Here is a 22,740-nt window from a genome sequence, read left to right on the forward strand (position 1 = left end):
AAACTAGATTCAGGATGGACGCAGGCCTAAAACCAGAGAAGCTCAATCTGGAAGCACGAACGCCGAAGGCAAGGGAAATTTTTAAATACTGGCTGCGGTGCTTCGAGGCCTACCTGGACTCCGCAGAGACTCCCATCCTGGGGCCACGCAAGCTGCGTCTACTCCACGCCCGGGTGAGTCACAGAATCTCCCCCACGCTCGAAAAGGCGACGATTTATGAGGAAGCGATTGAGTTGCTCCGCAAGCGGTTTGTCAAACCCGTCAATGAGGTGCACGCCCGGCATCTGCTCTCTACCTGCCGGCAGCGCTCGGGGGAATCGCTCGACGAGTTTGTTGAGAAACTCACCGCGCTGGCCAGGGACTGTGACCATCAGGATGTGACGGGGGAAGTCCATATGAACCTGCACAGTAGAGATTCTTTCGTGTCCGGCATCCGCTCGACCTACATCCGGCAGCGACTGCTCGAAAACGGGGCAAAAGACCTCCAGGAGACGCTAACGCTCGCCTCCTCGCTGGAGGTGGCCCAACATAACTTGGGTACGTACCCCGCGGACTCTGCCAGCCCCCCCGGACTTCCTCAGACTCGCCCGTATTACAGGCCTGCGCCACGCGGCGACCCGCTCACCATGGGGGTACACCTTGCTACTTCTGCGGGCAGGGCCAGCACCCACGCTGCCCAGCCCACTCCGCCATCTGCAGCGACTGCGGGAAGAAAGGGCACTTTGCGAGGGTCTGCTTGGCCAGACCCAGGGGCCAGAAAAACAAAGGACAGCAGGCCCGAAAATCAGGCTCTCAGGCCCGCAGGCCTCTCAATGCTGCTGCGCACCGACCCGACACGTCCTCTTCTGACGCGTCATCAGCCTCGTGCGAATCATGGGAGCGGCCATCTGGTTGGCGGCCATCTTCTCGACCCGACACGTGCGACCAACGGCAGCGGCCATTTTACGACTCCGACTACCCACGACTGGGTGCGATCACCCTCGATCAAACTCGGCCAAAACACCTGCAGAACTCCATGATGCAGGTCCAGGTCAACGGGCACGACACTGCATGCCTCTTCGACTCCGGGAGCACGGAGAGCTTTATCCACCCTGAAACGGTAAGGCGCTGCTCCCTACGCACCCATCCCACATCCCAAACCATAGCCCTCGCATCCGGGTCCCACGCGGTACAAATCACGGGGTACTGTATGGCGGATCTCTCGATCCAGGGTGCCAAATACACCCGTTTCAAATTTTATATCCTCCCTCACCTCTGTGCCCCCCTGCTGCTCGGACTGGATTTCCAGTGCAGCCACCGAAGCCTGACACTGAAGTTCGGCGGACCCTTGCCCCCCCCTCACGGTGTGCTGCCTTGCGACACTGAAAGTCGCACCCCCCTCGCTATTCGCTAACCTCACTCCCGACTGTAAGCCCGTCGCCACCAGGAGCCGGCGCTACAGTGCCCAAGATATGGCTTTTATCAAGTCAGAGGTCCAGCGTTTACTGGGAGAGGGGGTCATCGAGGCTAGCAACAGCCCTTGGAGAGCGCAAGTGGTGGTAGTCCGGTCCAGGGAGAAGAAACGGATGGTCGTGGATTATAGCCAGACCATAAACCGATTCACACAGCTTGATGCGTACCCCCTTCCTCGCATCGCGGAAATGGTAAATCGGATCGCCCAATACCGTGTCTTTTCCACGGTCGACCTCAAATCTGCCTACCACCAGCTCCCCATCCGACCAAAAGACCGCCTCTATACTGCCTTCGAAGCAGCCGGCCGGCTCTTCCACTTCCTCAGGGTCCCCTTTGGTGTCACAAATGGGGTCTCCGTCTTTCAAAGGGCGATGGACCAGTACGGTTTGCGGGCTACATACCCGTACTTGGACAATGTCACCATCTGCGGCCATGATCAGCAGGACCATGACGCTAACCTCAAAAAGTTCCTCCAGACCGCCCGAGCCCTTAACCTGACCTATAACGAGGGCAAATGCGTTTTCCACACCACCCGGCTGGCCATCCTCGGCTATGTCGTGGAAGACGGGGTCCTAGGTCCCGACCCCGACCGCATGCGCCCCCTTAAGGAACTCCCTCTCCCCCGCAGCCTCAAGGCCCTCAAACGGTGCTTGGGGCTTTTCTCCTATTACGCCCAGTGGGTCCCCAAGTATGCGGACAAAGCCCGCCCACTCCTAAAGACCACCACTTTTCCCCTCTTGGCTGAGGCTCAATTGGCCTTCAACCGCATCAAGGCTGACATCATCAAGGCCGCCATGCACGCGGTGGACGAAACCATCCCTTTCCAGGTAGAGAGCGATGCATCAGACATCGCCCTGGCTGCTACCCTCAATCAAGGAGGCAGACCAGTAGCGTTCTTCTCCCGAACCCTCACCGCCTCCGAGATTCGACACTCTGCAGTCGAAAAGGAGGCACAAGCCATTGTGGAGGATGTGCGGTGCTGGAGACACTACCTCGCCGGTAGGAGGTTTACCCTCGTCACCGACCAACGGTCGGTCGCCTATATGTTCGATAACACGCAACGGGGCAAAATAAAAAACGATAAAATTTTGAGGTGGAGGATCGAACTCTCCACCTACTCGTACGATATCACGTATCGTCCAGGGGAGCTCAACGAGCCCCCAGATGCCCTGTCCCGCGGCACATGCGCCAACGCGCAGGAGGACCGCCTGCAAGCCATCCACAATGACCTCTGCCACCCGGGGGTTACCCGGCTCGTCCATTTCATCAAGTCCCGCAACCTACCTTACTCAACCAAGGAGGTCAAGGCCATGGTTAGGGCCTGCCAGGTCTGTGCGGAGTGCAAACCGCACTTCTATCGGCCAGACAAGGTTCGGCTCGTGAAGGCCTCGGGCCCCTTTGAGCGACTGAGCGTGGACTTCAAGGGGCCCTCCCGTCCACCAACCGTTATGCCTATTTCCTCACCGTGATCGATGAGTTCTCCCGTTTCCCATTCGCCATTCCCTGCACCGACATGGCCTCAGCCACGGTACTGCACAGCATCTTCACCCTGTTCGGTTTCCCTGCTTATATCCATAGCGACCGGGGTACATCGTTCATGAGCGATGAACTGCGTCAGTATCTGCTCAGCAAAGGCATCGCCTCGAGCAGAACGACCAGCTATAACCCACGGGGAAACGGGCAGGTGGAGAGGGAGAATGCGACCGTGTGGCAGGCTGTCCTTCTGGCCCTGCGGTCGAGAAATCTCCCAACCACCCGCTGGCAGGAGGTCCTACCCGATGCCCTACACTCCATTAGGTCACTCCTCTGCACGGCCACAAATGAGACCCCTCATGACCGATTGTTTCTCTTCCCCAGGAGGTCTACCTCCGGGGTCTCGCTTCCACCTTGGCTGACGGCTCCGGGACCTGTTCTTCTCCGGAGGCACGTGAGGAGCCATAAAACGGACCCCCTAGTTGAAAAGGTCCGACTGCTCCACGCCAACCCCAGTTACGCCTACGTGGAGTACTCCGACGGCAGGCAAGATACGGTTTCCCTCCGGGATCTGGCGCCCGCTGGATCCTCCACCACAGACGCCCCTTCCCGCGCCGCTCCCCTGCAGGACCCGTCTCCCCCTACAACACACCCCCTTCCGGCCCTACCACCCGTTGGTGAGCTCCTACCGTGCGCCCCCCCTTGCGCCCCCCCTTTACACACCCTGCCGGCGCCGGCTCCGCTACCCCCGGCCCTGCCTAGTTCCTCTGCCCTGACCCGGACCGAAGCTCCGACCGCTGTGCTCCCGGATGTGCCCTCAACCGGGACGTCCGTGCCCGCCGCACCACCACCCGAACTGAGGAGATCGAGGAGGACGATCCGGCCACCAAGACGGATGGACCTATGATGGCACTTCACCCCCGCCGGACTCCTTTTTAAACAGGGGGTGAATGTGATGAACGGTTACTGCCTTATCATTATGTAAGGTGATGTCCTCTTTAAGACCAGGCTTGGAACCCTGGGGACTCCGCCTCTGGCTCCGCCCATCTGGGAGCCATACATAAAGGCCTACCTCATGGTCTGTATAGCAGTCAGCTCTCGTCCAAATCTGTAGCATAGTTATTAGCCTAATAAAGCCTTCTTTACAGTTTAATCTCTAAGCATCATTATTGAGGGTACCTCAAGCAGCAAGCCTGAGGATTGGGAGAACTTCAGAAACCAACAAAAGGCAACCAAAAAGCTGACTGGAAAAGAAAATCTAGAGTGTGGGAATAAACTAGCCAGGAATACAAAAACTGATGGAGCTTTTACAAGTATATAAAATGGGAAGTAACTGAAGTCAAAATTGCTTCCTCAGAGACAGAAACAGGAGAAGTGGGGAATGAGGAAATGGCAGAGATGTTGAATGGATATTTTACATCAGTTTTCACAGTAGAATTTACAAATTACATACCAGAAAACAGGATAACCACTGAGCTAATTAGAGTGAGGAGCTTACAGTAATTAATATCAGGAGAAGAAAAAGTATTGGAGAGCATTAAGGGATTAAAAGCTAGCAATCCTCACAACCTACATCCTAGGGTTTACTCAATGTAAAAAAATCTTGTGGCGCTTTTTTGATGGAGATGAGTTGAGTTGTCCGTGTCCTAGATCATATTCACCCATCAATTGACATTTCTAAATCAGATAATCTGTTTTTGTGACTTTGCTGTGTGCACATTGGTCGGTGTGTTTCGAATATAAAACAGTGATTACACCAAAGTTTTTAATTGGCTGGAAATGTTCTGAGGTCATGAAAGGTACTGTTAGAATGGATATCCTGCTTTAATGCCTACAGAACTGTCTTTTTAATATTTTCAAATCTTGGATTTAGAATTCATTAAATAATATTGGGTTCCATGCTGATTTTGAATGTGAAGGTTGCTCTGCATAGTGAAAGTACTGTGCTGTCTGTTGAGAGAAATTTGCCACCAATTTGATAATTACATCAGTGTGGCGGTGATAGCTGCTACTGATCAAATATTGAAAGTTTTCAGTTAATTTGATCAGAAGCTTCCTTTATGCAACTATTCATGCAAACTATTTTCTAACAATGTATACCTTGTGTCTCCTGAGGTCTTTTTCTGACCTCTCTAAGATCCTCAGTAGTGTTATTTTTAAGTCAACTGTTGAAACCTGAGCAGACTGTATCCCTTCACAAGTGGTGAAGGCAATGTTTCTTTGGTGCCTTGTCACAATGCAGCGCCTGAGACTGGTAAATAGGTGGAGTAACAGACCATGACAAAAAGAACTTAAAAAAAGGGTTTTGAAACCTGCTGGTCATCAGGGTGCTGAGGTCTGTGTCTAATGTTACTAAACTTCACTTATTGTGTACCCCTTTCAGACCTACCAGCTGCTCCCTACCCATACCAGATTTTCTGGTTCCATATTTGATCCGTTTAATGCCCAACCACTGTACAAAATGTAAAAAGTCTATTACATATATGCAACCGTGCCTAATCGCAGTACTCTCCATTAATCACCCCACCCCCCCAAAAAATGCTTCTTCATGTCTACCTCTCTTTGCTCCTTTAAAGGCCTTTCAAAACACATTTATTATGGCCAGCTTGTAGTCAACCCTCACTAATCTCTCTTGGAAAAGCATAACATTTTGAGTCTCTTATCAAATTGGTGGAATTATCAGCAGAGTCTTATGGCACTGGAAACCATCCAGCCTTCACCACCAAGCCTCCAGCCCATCTGCTCAAGTCCTACAAGTTATCCATCTGGGCATCCAAAACCCTCAGGAAAATGTTCCAGTTGGTGGCTTATCCCTCTTTAGGCAAAAGTGAAGGTAAATGTGGGCGATGGTTTCTTCCTCCCAGATGTACACTGTTCCAGGTGTTTGTGCTGGTTCTGACTAGTTTGGAACAGGACAAGATTCTTCACCAAAGCTTTCTGGCTTATGTTAAAGAAGCTGAAAGAACAGGGTGAGTGGCTGCTGACAACAAATGGTACAAGAGACCGATTCCCTGAGACAGACCCGCCAGCCCATCCCTTGACTACTTGCATGGCTTTGTATTTGTTGATAATACAACAGCAAATGTCCACTGGGAAGATCCTAACGGGGAGAATGTGCCAACTCCACGCAGATAGTCACCCGAATTGAACCGGGGTCCCTGGGGCTGTGAGGCAGCGATGCTGGTCCCAGTGCCACCCATTAGTTATTTGAATTAGTTATTTGCCACTTTGCAGTTTAATGCTGCAGTTATCACTCTTCTTACTCTGTAATTTAGTTCCTTTGTCCACGTTTAGACAAAGTCTGTGCTGGGGTCTGGTGCCGCATTGTTCTGGCGGAACCAATATTTCTTTGCACCTTCAATCTCATTTTATGCGCAACTACATAATATCATGTGTGACTGAAAATGTGACATATTATCCCTTTTTGTGTTTGGTCTGCCTGAAGCTTTGACAATACATAGCCTTCCATCTCACCTGGCTTTCATCCATTGTCTAGTTCTATGGTTCTGCCCTCTTCTAATTTTATTCTTTACCTCGCCTGACATTTGGAAATTATTTTTATTTAATTTTTTAACATTTCATATAAAAGATGACAAGACCAAAACAAACCTTTTTTTCCCCTTAATACAAAATACCCCTGCCTTCCTCACCCCCCTGCATAACTAGCAGACACCAATTTTTAAAAGTGTATTCTAAAAGGTTGCCACCCGTGATAGAACCCCTCCATCAACCCCCTTACTGTGTATTAGATCTACTCGAGGTGCAAATGTTCCATCAAGTCACCTGTCCAGGCCGAAGCCTTCGGTGGTGCTGCCAGCCTTCAGCTCAACAGGATGTGCCTCCGTACTATCAATGAAGCGAAGACCAGGATATCCACCCCTGCCCCAATCCGCAGAACCGGCACAATCAGAGACCCCAAACATCAGCACCAGTGGGCAGGGTTGCATCTTCACACTCAGGACAAAAGGACCTCCAATACCCCTTCAACCTGGGACATGACCAGAACATATTTTTGTATGTGCGGGGCTCCCCCGAAAAGCGCTCACACCTTACCGCCGTTTCTTTAAAAAAAGCGACTCATCCTTTCTTTCATAAGGTGCGCTCGAAAAACTACCTTTAACTGAATAGGGCTTAGCCTTGCACACGACTAAGTCATGTTCACCCTCCTCCGTGCCTCCAGAATTGGCTCCAGCACCTTCACCCGTTTCGCCTTCATCCTCTCAACCAAACTCCTCCCTTACTATTTGCTAGCCGGACATACTACCCTCCACCAATCCCGCGCAGGATAAGATCTACATCAACAAGGTGCTGAACCACCGGGAAGGCCGGAAGCAACCTCTTAACTCAGCTCCACATCAGAGGTACCTGAACTTGTTCGTCTCTTTGAGCCCATACCTCTCCTTTAACTCCTCCAAACTGGCAAACTGCCCTTTCAAAAACAGATTCCCCTATCTTCCCCTTTTTCGTTCCATGCACGAAATGTGGCATCCAGCCTTGCCGGCTCAAATAGGTGATTGGTACAAATGGAAGCCAGCGTGAGGCTGCCCCCAATTCGAAAAATCTGGTGGAGATGCCTCCAGATTTTAAGTGTGGCTACTACCACTGGATTTGCATGCTAGCACAGTGGTTAGCACTGTTGCTTCACAGCTCCAGGGCCCCAGGTTCGATTCCCGGCTTAGGTCACTGTCTGTGCGGCGTCTGCACGTTCTCCCCGTGTCTGTGTGGATCTCCTCTGGGTGCTCCGGTTTCCTCCTACAGGTCCCGAAAGATGTGCTGTTAGGTGAATTGGACTTTCTGAATTCACCCTCTGTGTACCCGAGCAGGCGCCGGAATGTGGCGATTAGGTTATTTTCACAGTAATTTCATTGCAGTGTTAATGTAAGCCAGCTTGTGACAATAAAGATTATTATTATTATTTGTTGAATATTTTGTTGTCCCATTGAAAGTGGCGCTGTTACCAACGCTCCCAACCTCATCTCCCTAACTGACTCTGATTCCATCCGTACCCAGAGGGGCCCTGGATCCCCGCTCCAACCCAACACCTTTTCTGCATTAGCTGCCCAATAATAATGTAATAAACTCCTGCCTGTCTCTCCCTCTTAAGCACCCCCCCCCTCGAATCCTCGGGAGCTTGCCAACCCAGAGAAATCCAGTAATAAGCCGGTCCACCTCTTTGGGGGGGGGGAGAAGAGTACTGAGGCAGAAGCAGTGTGAGGCACTGGCATGGGAATCTAGGTAATATATTCATTCCAACTGACTGAACTCGGCCCTCCGATGATATCTGGAGACTATCCCATCTCTGCAAGTCTGCCTTGACCCTCCTCACCAAGCTTGTGTAATTCAGCTTCCGTAACCATCTCCAGTCTCCCGTCATCTGTACCCCTAAGTACCAGAGCTGGCCCCATTCCTCTCATTCCAGTTCCTCCACCCCCTCAACGTCCTTATCACAAATATTCACTTCTCCCTATATTCTGCTTTTAGCCAGAGAAAGCCTCAAATCGCCGCAAAATCCACAATGATCCTGAAAGATACCTCCAGATTCCTTACATATAACAACAAATTGTATTTGTTTATTGTCACGTATACTGAGGTACAATGAAAAGTATTTTTCTGCGAGCAGCTCAAACAGATCATTTAGTACATGAAAAGAAAATAACATAAAAAGAAAAGGCAGCACAAGGTCCACAATGTAAATACATAGACAACAGCATTGGGTGAAGCATACAGGAGTCTAGTATTAATCAGGTCAGTCCATAAGAGGGTCATTTAGGAGTCTGGTAACAGCGGGGAAGAAGCTGTTTGTGAATCTGTTCGTGCGTGTTCTCAGACTTTTGCATCTACTGCCCAATGGAAGAAGTTGAAAGAGTGAGTAAGCTGGGGGGGAGGGGTCTTTAACTATACTGCCCGCTTTCCCCAGGCAGCGGGAGGTGTAGATAGAGTCAATGGATGGGAGGCAGGTTTGTGTGATGGACTGGGCTGTGTTCACGACTCTCTGAAGTTTCTTGCAGTCTTGGGCCGAGAAGTTGCCATACCAGGCTGTGATGCAGCCAGATAGGATGCTTTCTATGGTGCATCTGTAAAAGTTGGGAAGAGTCAGTGTGGACATGCCGAATTTCCTTAGATTCCTGTGGAAGTATAGGCGCTGTTGTGCTTTCTTGGTGGTAGCATTGACGTGTGTGGACCAGGACAGATTTTTGGGGATGTGCAGTCCTAAGAATTTGAAGCTGTTGACCATCTCCACCTCTGCTCCCTTGATGCAGACAGGGGTGTGTACAGTGCTTTGCTTCCTGAAGTAGTTTTGCTGGCATTGAGGGATAAATTGTTGTTGTTGCACCACTCCACTAGGTTCTCTATCTCCCTCCAGACTCGTTATTCGAGATCCAACCCACTGGTCGTGTTGTCAGCAAACTTGTAGATGGAATTGTCAACACATAACGATACCCACCCCTCCTCTAACTATCCCATTCCATTCCTTCGAGGCCCTCAACATCATAGCCAACAGCTTAATCGCCATTACAAAGAACTGAGGAGACAACTGACATCCCTGTCTTGTGCCCCGATTGTAACTGAAAGGTCTCAGAGGTTATATTACGAGTACAAACTTTAGCAGGCTCCGCGGCATACAGCAACTGCACCCAGACCCAGCCCAAATTTCTCCAATACTGTAAAGAGGTATCCTCACTCCATCTGATCAAAGGCCTTCTCCAAGTCCAGAGATACAATAATCTCCGGTACTGGGCCGATCGCAGGAGTAAACCACATTAAGCAACTGGTGCATATTCGTGGACAGCTTCCACCACTTTACGAACCCTGTCTGATCATCCCCTATGTCCTCCGGAAGGTACGACTGTAGTCTGAAAGCCAAAACCTTGGCTAACAATTTGGTATGTATTCAACAAGGAGATCAGACAATATGACCCACACTCAGTGGGGTTTTGTCCTTTTTCAAAAGTATCAAGATGGATCCTTGCCCCCATGTCCCAAGGAATGCCATGCAGCAATGGATCCACTTGATCCATGACTTTCCTAATGAACTCCACCAGGAACCAATCCTGCCCTGGTGCCTTTCTTGATTGCACCTGTTTCAACTCTCTCTGGATTTCCTCCAAATAGAGCAGGGCTTCTAACTCCTCCCGCAGTTCCTCCGCCACCGTGGGAAAATCCAGACTGTCCAAAAACGCCGCCATCCCTCATCGGCTCTGACCGATATAACTTCTCCTAAAAAGACTTAAACACACCATTTACCTTCTGCGGATCGGAGACCAACTTACCTTCCGGTCCTTAACCTGAACAATCTCTCTATCCACTCCCGCCGCTTTAATTGATGTGTCACGAGCCGAATTGTCTTCTCACTATGTTCATAAACTGCCCCTTTTGCCCGCCTCAACTGCTGCACCGTTTTGTCCGTTGACATTAAGTCGAACTGCATTTGCAGATCCTTCCTGCACACCACAAATTCAAGAGTGGGATCCCTCTCATAGCTACGATCCACGTTTAAAACCTTATCCACCAATTTCTGTCGCTCCTCCTGAGCTTCCGCGCCCACATGTGTGGAGGACGAAATCTCTCAATTATCATTATTGCAATTGGTCCTCGAAATCCTCACACAGACCCCCAAGTCTGACAAAAGCCCAAGATCTAACCCTCAACCCGTGTGGTGCTCTTGACCCACTCCCAGCGCCAGGTCCACCTAGTGCGATGTCTGATCTGAGATCACTCCCGCTGAATATTCGGCTGCCCTAACCCCGGCAAGCAGAGTTCGACTCATAAGGAAGTAATCAACCCATGAATACACTTTGTGCACTATGGAGAAAAACATGAATTCCCTCTCCCCCAGATGCATGAACCTCCATGGGTCTGCCCCTCCCACCTCCTCCATGAACGCGGATAATACTTTCGCCATCCCAAATGGGGCCAGAGATCTCGGCCTAGCTCAATCCGCCTTCGGGTCCAGCACACAATTCGGATCATCCCCCACAGTAAGCTGGTGAGTGTCTAGGTCCAGCACGGCCGCCACCACCCGCTTCATGAACGACGCATCATCCCAATTTGGGCATATACGTTTACCAGTTACACTGGTTTCCCCTCCAGGATTCTTACCACTATCATGTTTCGCGCCCCCTCCCTCTATTTTTTTAACCAGTCCCCCCGAGGCCCCGCACGTTCCGGGTGGCCAGCTGTGTCGGGGGTTTCACCCCCCGCCCCCAAGCAACCTCAAGTCAACCATTGACACCTCTGTAGGTCATACATTCCTCAACAATACCCAGATCCCTACCACCCCTGTAGACAACCTGCCTCACCCTGAAGATGAGACATAGAAAACATTCTGATCATTGCTAGCGCTGAACCCCTCCCCTTCCCGGTCGGCAGACGACCTGCTACCTCTACACCTCTATTAGACCCGTTCCCATCCCAGCCAGCCATACTAGACCCATTGAGCCTCGTCTAACTGGCCCAAAAAATCGCAACCCCCCCCCCCCAAAACTCCTGTTAATGAGCCTAAACTTTAGCGGAAGCTTCATCCTCCCCAAATACCACTAAACCTCATCCCCCGCCCATGCCCCTTGTCCTGCCATCGCCCTAATCTACTATAGCAAAAACAGAAAACCAAGCAGGGAATCGCACCCGGCATCAACAAACAAATGACATGGCCACAAAGAGCGCAATGAATATAACCCCAAATATTATAGTATTTACAATTGCCATAGCTCAGCTTATACAGAAAGAGAAAAAAGCCACGAGCATAACCCCCAATATTACAATATTTACAGTTACTTCAGCCCAACTGATACAAATAAGAAAGACAGAACAAAAACAACCAAACGGCCCACCAACCCTCCTCAACCATCCAGTCCTTGCACCTTGACAAAGGCCTTGGCTTGCACCAGCGAGTCAAAATAACGATCCTTCAAGCCTCATGTGACGCTCAGCCTCGCCGGATACACCACTCCGAACTGCACACCCTTTTTGTACAGCATTGCCTTCACCCTGTTGAAGGCTGCCCTTCTTTGCGCCAACTCAGGACCGATGCCTTTGTGTATATGCACCATGTTGTGGTCCCAATCGGTATTCCGTCTTTGCTTGGACCACTCCAGGCTCCGCTCCTTCCTCTGGTAGTTATGAAACTGAATGATCACCGCACGTGGTGGCTCGATCGGCCTCGGCTTTTGTAACAGGGCCCCGTGCGCCCTATCTAATTCCGGCGCAGCAAACATATCCTCTCTGCCCACCAGCCGAGAGAACATCATCAAAAGTAAGACGGCACAGTAGCACAGTGGTTAGCACTGTTGCTTCACAGCACCAGGGACCTGGGTTCGATTCCTGGGTGGAGTCTTCACGTTCTCACCATGTCTCCATGGGTTATCTCTGGGTGCTCCAGTTTTCTCCCACAAGTCCCGAAAGACGTGCTTGTTAGGTGAATTTTACATTCTGAACTCTCCCTCTGTGTACACGAACAGGTGCCGGAGTGTGGTGACTAGGGGCTTTTCACAGTAACTTCATTGCAGTGTTGATGTAAACCTACTTGTGACACTAATAAAGATTATTATTATTTGTGCCCCCCAATCCCTGTGGCACGCCCACCGGGAGGTTTAAGCACTTCAACCTGTTTTCCATCTCATCTATCTTGACTTTCAGGCCCTTGTTTACATCTGCCAGAATCTGCATTTAGTCACCAACAAAACCAGACAGTTCTCGTGGTTTGACAGGGCCTCCTCTACACCTGTTAATGTCTCACCCTGCTCCCTTTCAGCCTTGGCGGTTCTGTCAAGCTGTTACCGGAGCAGGCCCAACACCTCATTGACGGAAGCTTTAAATGACTCCTTCAATTCCCTGCCTTGCTGCTCAAATCTTCCATCCATTTGTCTCCCGAATTTTTCGAGCTCCTGTGCCATCGCCCTCATCAAGGTTTCCAACTTGACGGGTACGGCCGCGTCTTCCGCCATTTTGTCTCCCTTGAGTTCTTTTACCGCCTGGGATTTCTTCCCTGCAACCTTCTTCAATGCAGTTTTTGACACTGCTTCTTTGACACTTTAATGTTCTCCTTGTTATGTTCCTGGGTTAAGACCCAAAAGATTCTGAGTAAAAATGGATGAAAAGGACTGGAATAGCGGGACTTTAGCGGGAGCCACCTTTTATGCGACCTCGCTCCTACATCACCGGAAGTCTCTCACCTCTCCTAACATTGCCAACATATACAAAGTGGCCTCTTTCTGAGACCTTCTTGGTCCCTTCTCTATAAAAGCTTCCACTCCATTGCACCTGTAAATGTGGTACAGATTTCAGAAATCTAGAGGGTTACGACCCAGCTTTACTTCACCTCCACCACCACCACAACTATTCCCTCTCCACCACCACAACTATTCCTCCACTGTCTACGCAACGTTAAATTGTGGGTAAATTATAATTTTCTTCAACTCAACGTTGGTAAGACCCAGAAGCCTGAACCCGAGTATTGATTCTGATATTCCTTCCTGCTTTGGCTCAATGTAGTTCTTCAAATCCACAATCTGTCCATCAAGACTGCCGACTTCCAATTTTCCCTTGGTATAATTCCCTTAGTCTGAATCTCACTTTAAGGATTCATTTTTGCAATACCCTCATCACTATCCTGCTCTCAAGTTGAAAATCATCCAAACATTTCAGCGACATCTTTATCTTCAAACCTACCCATGATTTTTGCATCTCTCTTACTCTACAAACTCCTTCAGTCCTATGGTCAAATCTTTGTTTTTGATTCTGATGTGATGTGTGATCCTCACTTCCCTGTTTTCCCTGTTGTGGACAGTCATCAGCTATCTTGTCCTGATCTTTGGGATTTCCTTTCTGATTCTATCCACATATTTTTAAGGAAAAGAAAGTGCTATAATAATCTCTTCAACAATACATTATGGCCACCAGCTACAACTCTTTCAACTTCTCAATCGTGTCAGCTGGAAGATATTTTTGTTATTCAAGGTGCTGTGTGACTGCAATTATTTCAACTTCCCTTTTCAATCTATAGTGTTATGTGTCTTAAAAATCCTTACTTTTAGCAACCAATTAATTATAGGTATCTGCTTGATAAACTAGTTTACCTCCATGACATGGTAGGCTTGCCCTATTTCTGAATGTAGAGATTTAAATGTTCCACCACTTCACCCAAAATTTCTGAAGTCATGATCTTGCCAATCATAATTTTTATTCAGTATATGGAACCAGGAGGTTATATTTTCAACAGTGCCAAATGAGGCAGGTGCTTTAAGATTATATAGAGCAAGGGTGCAAATGCCGTTGGATATGAGGTGATATGAGTATGTATTTATGGTTGTGTGCAGCCTGAGTGTTGGTTGTATTTTCCCCCACTTTGTTTTTCAGTCAGAACTTGGTCAAAAATACTGATTCTATGATTACAAGCTCCATTGAGTACACTTGCACTTTCATCATGTATTGAGCAAGTAGACCGATGCACTGAACTTTGCAATAAATCAGTTTTCCATCGGGAATGTGCATGGGCCTCGTTATTCTCTGTCCTTTCCTTCACTTTCAGTTCTTAGTGATGTCATCTCATGGTCAATACAGCTACATTACTGACTTTTCCTTTCCTGTACTTGCTGTTGTAAAGCTGGGCATTGAGAACTTGGATTCTTTTAAATGGATTAATAGTTTCAATTGAATTCCAAAATAGAACGATTTTGGTTTAGTCTCTCCATACTGCAGTTTTGGGCATTACTTGGTTGTACAGCTTTCTGCCAGTGACAATTGGGACTTCTTCAAAGCCAATTTACCAGAATGCTGTGACTGACAACACTTGCTTCCTTGGCAATGACAACAATGTTCAATGTAGCCATTCCATTGGATCGTCTACTTTTTCTTCGAGAGATGGAAAGGGAATTCAGGCCAAAGGAAGAACATCTCATGCACTTGCATCCCAGAGATGTCAGTCGCCCACCTAGTCTCCATTCAGAAACCAAATATTAAGACACAGGCCCAGCCACCTGGGAATATTTGAGGAGACCTGCATTAATTTCAAAATTGAACTGTCAAATGCTGTTGACTTCATCCTAACTCCCCAAACAAGATCAAGCAAGATAGTTTTGCTGTTGCTATGAAAGTCAGCACATCATTAATTTTTAAATATGATTTTCCTATTAAAACCACCATCATGCTAAAATAGTTCAATTGGTGAGATTAGTCGACTGATGCATCAGGAAGATGACAGAAGCTTTGGCTATCAAGTGAAGCACTTTAGTCAACTTTCCTCTTCTATGAAAGGGAGGTAACAGCATCGGAAGGTACAGCAGTTTTACTAAGAGTAAGGATATTAATGAAAGAAGTGTAAAGAGTAAAGAATTGAATGCATTAGTGAAAAGTAGGGTACAAAATAAAAAGAAGCAGCTTGAGCAGAAATGCCAGAATAGGCACATTTAAAGATGAACTCAGAATGAATAATCTTAAAATCATTGGAGGACAGAATATATTCAGGAGGTTGTTGAAGCTCAAACTAGATAAGGCCTGTGGCTCTGACATCTTTCATAACAGAGTTCCGAAAGCATTTTATCAAATACAGACCTATAAGCTTCACTGTGGGAAAAGTATAATGAAAGATAATATAAAGAGCATTTTGAGGATCACGAGCTCAGTCAGTCAGCCTGATTTTACAAATGGAAGTTTATACTTGGCTAATTTATTGAATTTCTTTGCGGTCAAGGCAGGCCTCGTAGATAGGCAAGAGAGGGAGTGATATCATTGCTGGAAGGCATTTAACATTGTCCCACATAATAGGCTACAGCATAAGGCCAAGCCATGGGGTTAGATTGGAATATATTAAAATGGGCTTGCAGATGGCTGGTTGGTATATAATGATGAACAGTGGTGCATGATAGTGTTGAGGATAGTGCCAAGATGAGACTGCAGCTTATAATTTTTATTAAAGGAAATAATTTTGAAGCAAAAATAATGCAATGTCATAGCAATAAATTGTTAACAAAAGAGTAATTAATAAAACTGACCAGTGTGTGAGAGAGTCAGAGTTGCATGCCAGGCTCACTCCAGTCTCAGAGTGCTCACTCTCATCCATTGTGAACGGATGTGTGGTGGTGAGAGTGAGAGATACCTGAGACTGGATGGGAGTAGGTAATGCACTAACTCTCTCACACTGCCACGCACTCTCATTCCCTCACACACTCCGACTTGGATTTGGAAGGTGTCGCCTTAGGAGTTACCTTGTATGCCTGCATACTTTAACTTGCACCTTGTGGCCAAAGAGAGATTTTATATATCATACACAACTATTCCATGTTGTGTCAGTAAGTTAGCAGTAAATTGCTACATCGAACTACCGTGCTTGCGCTGACATGAGGGAAATTCTAAGCTGAACATACTCTGTATTTAGTACTTTTAGTAAATATATTTTTCTGTTTTAAAATATGACTCCAAACTCAGCTCAGTCACAGTCCTGCAGACTCATGCCATTTAACACAATATGAAAAGACAATGCTGAAAATCATGAATTTTTAGGCAGGGAAGAGTGTAAACGAGTAAGAACTTGGTAGCTTTGTGACAGTAAAGCAAACGTTCAGCCGACTCTCAATCATCAGCAAAGTGATGGAAGGTGTCGTCAAGAGTGCTGTTAAGCTCCCCCAGCAAAAGTGAGGTCAGTGGGAATTGGGAAGACTGTCCACTTGTAGGAGTCATATTTAGCACAAAGGAGGATAGTTGCAGTTGTTGGAGGTCAATCGCTTCAGTTCCAGGGCATTTTTGCTGGAATCCCTCGGCCGAACGATCATCAGCTGCTTCATCAAGACCTTCCCTCCTCTGCTATGTTGATGATTGCAGAATGTTCAGTGCCATTACTGACTTTGCAGATACTTAAGCAGTCTGTATTCATTTGCAACCAAGACCTAGACCACATTCAGGCTTGGGGTGATGAGTGGCACGCAATATTTGTACCATGCAAATGCCAGGCAATGACCATCCCAACAAGAGAGAATTAACCATTTCTCCTTGATGTTCAATGGCATTACCATCGCTGAATCCCCCATTATCATTACATTGAATATTGCCATTGACCCAAAACTTAACTGGACCAGCTACAGGTCAGAGGCTGGGACTTGCTAACTCCCAAATCCTGTCCACCATGTAGCACATACATGTCAGCCTCTACTTGCCTGGCTGAATGCAACTGCAACACACGAGCAGTGCAACGCCATTCAGGACAAAGCAGCCTGCTTGAATGGCACCCCATCCATTACCTTAAAAAAACACTCCCTCACTACTAATGCACAGTGGCAGCAGTGAACACCCTATACAAGATGTGAGGCAATTCATCAAACCCCCTTCTGCTTTCGAAACCAGATTTCTCTACCACCGAAAAGGTACAAGGACAACAGATGTATGCGAACACCAGAACCTGCAAGTTCCCTTCCAAGCTATAAACCATCCTGACTTGGAACTACATCATCATTCCTTCACTACATCACCATTCCTTCACTATCATTGGGTCACAATCCTGGAATTCCTTCCCTAACAGCACTTTGGATGAACCACATGGACTTTCACATCAGTGATTCAAGAAGATAGCGCAACACCACCTTCTTGGGGGAATTAGGGATGGGCAATAGATATTGGCCAAGCCAGTGATGTCTACATACCATGAACAAATAAATATTAAAACATTTTATAGATGTAAACGTTTGGTTAAAGAGGATTGATTGTGCCAACACTGTTGCTAATATTGTTGGAGACATAGTACTTTGGTATGCTGCGGTGTAGATTTAATTTGTGTCAGTGTGCAGAGGCCAACCGTACATTGGCTCTTCTCCGCAGTCCAGATAATTTCTCTTGCATCTCTCTCTGCCTCTCTTCTTTCTGGCACTTGTTAAAATTGACCTCTGACCAAGTTTTTGTCATCTGCCCTATTGTTGGTTATTTTCTCATAAATTTTCCCTCTTTATCGTGTATCTTTTGCATGGTCTGAAGCGGAGATCTCACACCATTTCACTGTAGTAGCATTTTAATTATGAATGATGAAACTATTCTTTCAAACATCGTTGCTTTACACTAATCTGAAGCTGCCAAATGTCAAGGTGTTCAGATCAGTTCTGTACTGAATTGTTTGGACAGAGGTATGTTCAGAAGTATGAAAAAATACCTAGATACTAGGCATACGTTAATTGTTAATATGTTAATTGGAGGTAGTTTCCTCAGTTTGTTCACTTCTCTCTGGCCAATTGAAGCACCTTGGAGAAAACCTTTTAATCCTTCTCTATGAACAGTGAGGTCCTGTAAAGGCAGGGTCCAAAGAAGAGTGCTGCATGGAAAAGGAATTCTTTGGGCTATTGGTGAGAATACAGTGAAGCTAATCTATTTGCATCAATATGACCCATTGATATGGAAAGCATAGAATGCAACAGATCCATTGTTCTTTGTTCACCTGATGTTAAATGTAGCAGTTTAATTATTTGTATTAAGCCACATTTCACCAAGTGTTTTCACATTCCACCTTTCGAATGATGGAAGAAATACTTGTGTGAACCACACTAATGTCTGGGCCAAGCTACAAGGGGAAATACGTTTGTTACATCGTAGCTTATGTCACTATATTTATATCAGGCAATTTGGATCAATTTCCATGAAACTATGATGCTGGGAGCAACTGAGATTGCTGAACCCAAGATACCATCTATAATAGACCTGAATTGAACCACTATGCTACCAAACATTTTGATTAACAATTACTCATTAAAGTTTCTGTATTTTTTATGGCCTGAAACCAAGTCTGCTTTCTCTTTTTAGTGTCCTTGAGGATGAAAATATCAGCCTCCGACAGCAGAAACTGGAGAAACAGGTATAAGATTCTGGTAGGGTGAACAGACATTTGCTGACTCAAGTGATTTTTTAATATGTCAAGGTTTAAATATCCAGCCTGCGTTCCCAGCCATTGGTTGCTTTAACTATGATTGGAAAAACATTCAGTTCAGTTATTGCAATTAACTGTGCAAAAATATATGTTTTAAAGGCTTTTTTAATAACTGAGGGACATTTGGCACCATTAGTTGAAATATCCTGGATTAAAAATTTCCACATCATACTGAAGACATTAAGAACAATGTAATGCATTAAACATTGCTCTTTGAAGAAATAAAATAATAATTTCTATCCAGTGAATCCAAATGTAATGAAACACTTGATTACTTCTCTCTCCGAAGGCCATTGATAACTAGTTTCTGTACCATAGGGAGAACAGGTTCTGTTGAGGACAATAGAGAATGCAAAGGCATTATTCTGTTTTGAACAAAATAATTCATTAATGTGAGCATCTTATGAAGGAGCTACGCTCCAAAAGCTCGTGATTCCAAATAAACCTGTTGGACTTTAACCTGGTGTTGTAAGACATCTTATTGTGCCCATCCCAGTCCAACACCAGCATCTCCACACCATTGATGTGAGGAAGTGTCATGCTCAATATTTTCTATATTGCAAATATCAGTCATACCTATATTCAAAATAAATTGCTAAATACATTGCAATGCTAGAAAGAGAATTTGGCACACAGGACTTCAGAACAGCAATGGGATGATTTGTAGAAAGGTTGTGAAGTTGGCAAATAAATATATTCCATTCCAGAAGAAAGCAACTGATTTCAGAATGTAATGTATAAATAAAGGTTATAAACCAACAAAAATGGAAGAGTATTTATAAGGACTTAAAGAATAATTCTAACAAATTGAATGGTAGTACAATAAATAGGGGCAGGAAAGGCAAAGCTGAGAATGAAAGATGGCATTTTAAATTAATAAAGTATTTTACAACTACTGTAGTAAAAGGGAACTGTTGAAAATTAGGTGGGATCATAGAGAGAATTCTCATTTTTGTAGGTGATCTAAAATGGCAGCAAAATTTAAATGCTTTGTATTTACCTTTGCTGAAGGGAAGAATATTAGAGAGCTGGGCAATTTTTGAAGTGGTTGAAAACAGAATGAGGAAATTTTGTTTAACAAAAGTGACTTTTCTACTTTGAGCACTGACTGTCTTTTAGTAGCTCCTCTTTATTTTTGACATATCCAATTTCTCTACTACCTCCTCCTTTGCCATGACATTCACGTTTGGATGCCCTTCATTTCTCCCTCATGGGAATGGGCCTACTCTGTATCTGAACCGGTGAAGTGGGCAGACATGTGACAGATGAAATTTAATGCAGGAAGGTATGATGTGACACATTTTGATAGGAAGAATGAGAGACAATATAAACTGAGCGGTACTGATTTAAAGGCAGTGCAGAAGCCGAGAGACCAAGGTGGAAGGTAAGGGGATGAGTTGGAAATGAATGTACAGAATTCTTTGAAGATGGTGAGACACGTTTAAAAAAACTTGTTTAAAGACAAGTATATTGTGAGATCCTTTGCATTCTAAATTGAGGCATAGAATGCAAAGCAAGTAAGTTATAGAACATTGGTTAGGCCTCATTTGGAATATTGTGTTCAATTCTTGGCACCACTGTAGGAAGGATATCAAGGCCTTATGGTGCAGAAAAGGTCTATTGGCATTGTACCACGTTATGTGGAGAGACTGGGTTATTCTTGTTCAGCACAATTTGCGACTACTGAAGCAGTCCATATGCAGCAAGACCTTGACAATATCCAGACTTGGGCTGATGTGGCAAGTAACGTTTGTGCCACACAAGTGCCATGTCCAACAAGATTCTTAACCATTTCCCTTGACATTCAATGGCATCACCATCACTGAACCCTCGACTATCAATATCCTAGGTGTTACCATTGACCAGAAACTGAACTGGACTAGCCACGTAAATACTACAAGAGCAGGTCAGAGGCTGGGTATTGTGTGGAGAGTAACTCACCTGACTCCTCAAAGCCTTCCACTAGATGCAAGGCTCAAGTCAGGAATGTGATGGAATATTCTTCACTTGCCTGGATGAATGCAATTGCAACAACACAAGAAGCTCACGTGGATATTGCAGATCTGGTTACATGTTGAAGTATGTTTCTAACATAATGAAAATCTGTTGCTTTTAGAATAATGTAACATTGTCTCGCTTAATGAAATGCTTCTTTGCTCGAGTGAGAATTCCTGAAAATTAAAATGTAGCTGTATATGTTATCAGCTTGAGCCTGACTCCCTGTCTGGAAAGGCATGGCTTTCAAGGCCTCTTGTCTGTCTCTCTGTGTTTTGAAAATAACGTGTATTTCTCACAGAAGACTTTTAGTTGTATTTTGAGTTAAATGTTTAACCCTTTCATAAACTTAACCTTATGTACAATTCCTTAAAAATGCTGAAGTTTCAGTTTAAAAAAAAAAAAGACATTTTGATCTTATATTCCATAAATTTAAATACATTTCTCATTTGGATTTGCTGAGTAATCTCACTCCAATTTTTGTTTTGTTGGCTAGAAAATTTTTCATTTCTCTAAATCCACTATAGTAATAGATTTGTTTGTAAATCCTACAACATGGCTCAATTTTGAGAACTGCACTGTTTAATCATTTGATGGACCAGGGCCCAATAAGACTCCTGACAGCATTTAAGAAAGAAATTGGGTGTCTTATACAATTCAGAAATAATACTTTATTTTGCTTATATAAATGGGCAGCACAGTGGTGCAGTGGTTAGCACTGCTGCATCTTGGCGCCGAGAACCCTTGTTCAATCCCGGCCCCGGGTCACTCTCTGTGTGGAGTTTGCACATTCTCCCCGTGTCTGCGTAGGTCTCACCCCCAGGGTGGGTGGATTGGCCATGCTCAATTGCTCCTTAATTGGAAATAAAATGAATTGGGTAGTCTAAATTTATATTTAAAAAAATATTTTGCTTATATATTGTATAATAACTGCTCATACCTGGAAGGCAAATTGCATAAGAGCTGTTGTCTACTAAAGAATTTCAATCTCAGCCCAGCTTTTAAATTGTGTAAATAAGGAAATCTTCATATTTGTAGAAAAGGTATGCTTTAATTTGATTTTCCATGTTTTGGAAGACAGAAACATAATGCTGTATGCAAGGGAATGGAATGGGTTATGTGTTTAAAACTACCCCTTCTGATTTCAAATGGAATGTTCCAGCTCTCGCCCTTTCTTACTCAGTAGCTGATGTGGCTGGATATGGAGGAAGACGGCCTGTGTTAGGCAGCATTGCACTGAATTGACTGAAGAATTATTTTCCATATGATGGGTGGTCCGTGGAGTTAGTGGTGGTAGGCAAGGGTCAGCCTATGTGATACTAAATATGTAGAAACAACTATTCCTGCAGTAGAAATTTAAATGAATTTATTAATCTTGCTGCACAGTGGCGGTGTTTAGCTTGTTTGTCACAACTGTATTGCTCTGACGAAGGATGTCGCTTGAAAAGGTAAGCCATTCTATTTAAAACATTTTCGTATTTATGTAGAGCATTAACTCTTTCACCAGCACACTGAGAACACGGAGGTTTCCATAAAGCATTTGGTTCAGATTAATAAATTTGTTTTGTTTGCTTCAGATTAAACTTTGAAAATTGTTTATTTGGTTCAGTTAAAGTAACTGGCATGCTTGGTCATGATCATACAGTACGGTAGCATTGTGGATAGCACAATTGCTTCACAGCTCCAGGGTCCCAGGTTCGATTCCCGCTTGGGTCACTGTCTGTGCGGAATCTGCACATCCTCCCCGTGTGTGCGTGGGTTTCCTCCAGGTGCTCCGGGTTCCTCCCACAGTCCAAAGATGTGCAGGTTAGGTGGATTGGCCATGATAAATTGCCCTTAGTGTCCAAAATTGCCCTTAGTGTTGGGTGGAGGTGTTGACCTTGGGTAGGGTGCTCTTTCCAAGAGCCGGTGCAGACTCAATG

At 45.7% G+C, this 22,740-nt stretch overlaps 1 protein-coding gene across 6 annotated transcripts in view; it reads left to right on the top strand.

The window, feature by feature from the left end:
* The window catches only part of LOC140396284 (tubby-related protein 3-like), a 175,402-nt gene that overhangs the window by 15,823 nt on the left and 136,839 nt on the right, over positions 1 to 22,740 (top strand). For 4 of the 6 annotated variants that reach the window (XM_072484684.1, XM_072484685.1, XM_072484689.1 and 1 more), the window contains exon 2: positions 18,700 to 18,751. In XM_072484684.1, coding sequence (XP_072340785.1) covers positions 18,700 to 18,751 — 52 coding nt within the window. Of the gene's footprint in view, positions 1 to 18,699; positions 18,765 to 22,022; positions 22,267 to 22,740 lie in introns of those variants that run through there. The other 2 variants (XM_072484687.1, XM_072484688.1) reach the window with 2 other exon arrangements.

Source organism: Scyliorhinus torazame, chromosome 19 (assembly GCF_047496885.1).
Source record: "Scyliorhinus torazame isolate Kashiwa2021f chromosome 19, sScyTor2.1, whole genome shotgun sequence".
NCBI classification, from domain to species: domain Eukaryota; kingdom Metazoa; phylum Chordata; class Chondrichthyes; order Carcharhiniformes; family Scyliorhinidae; genus Scyliorhinus; species Scyliorhinus torazame.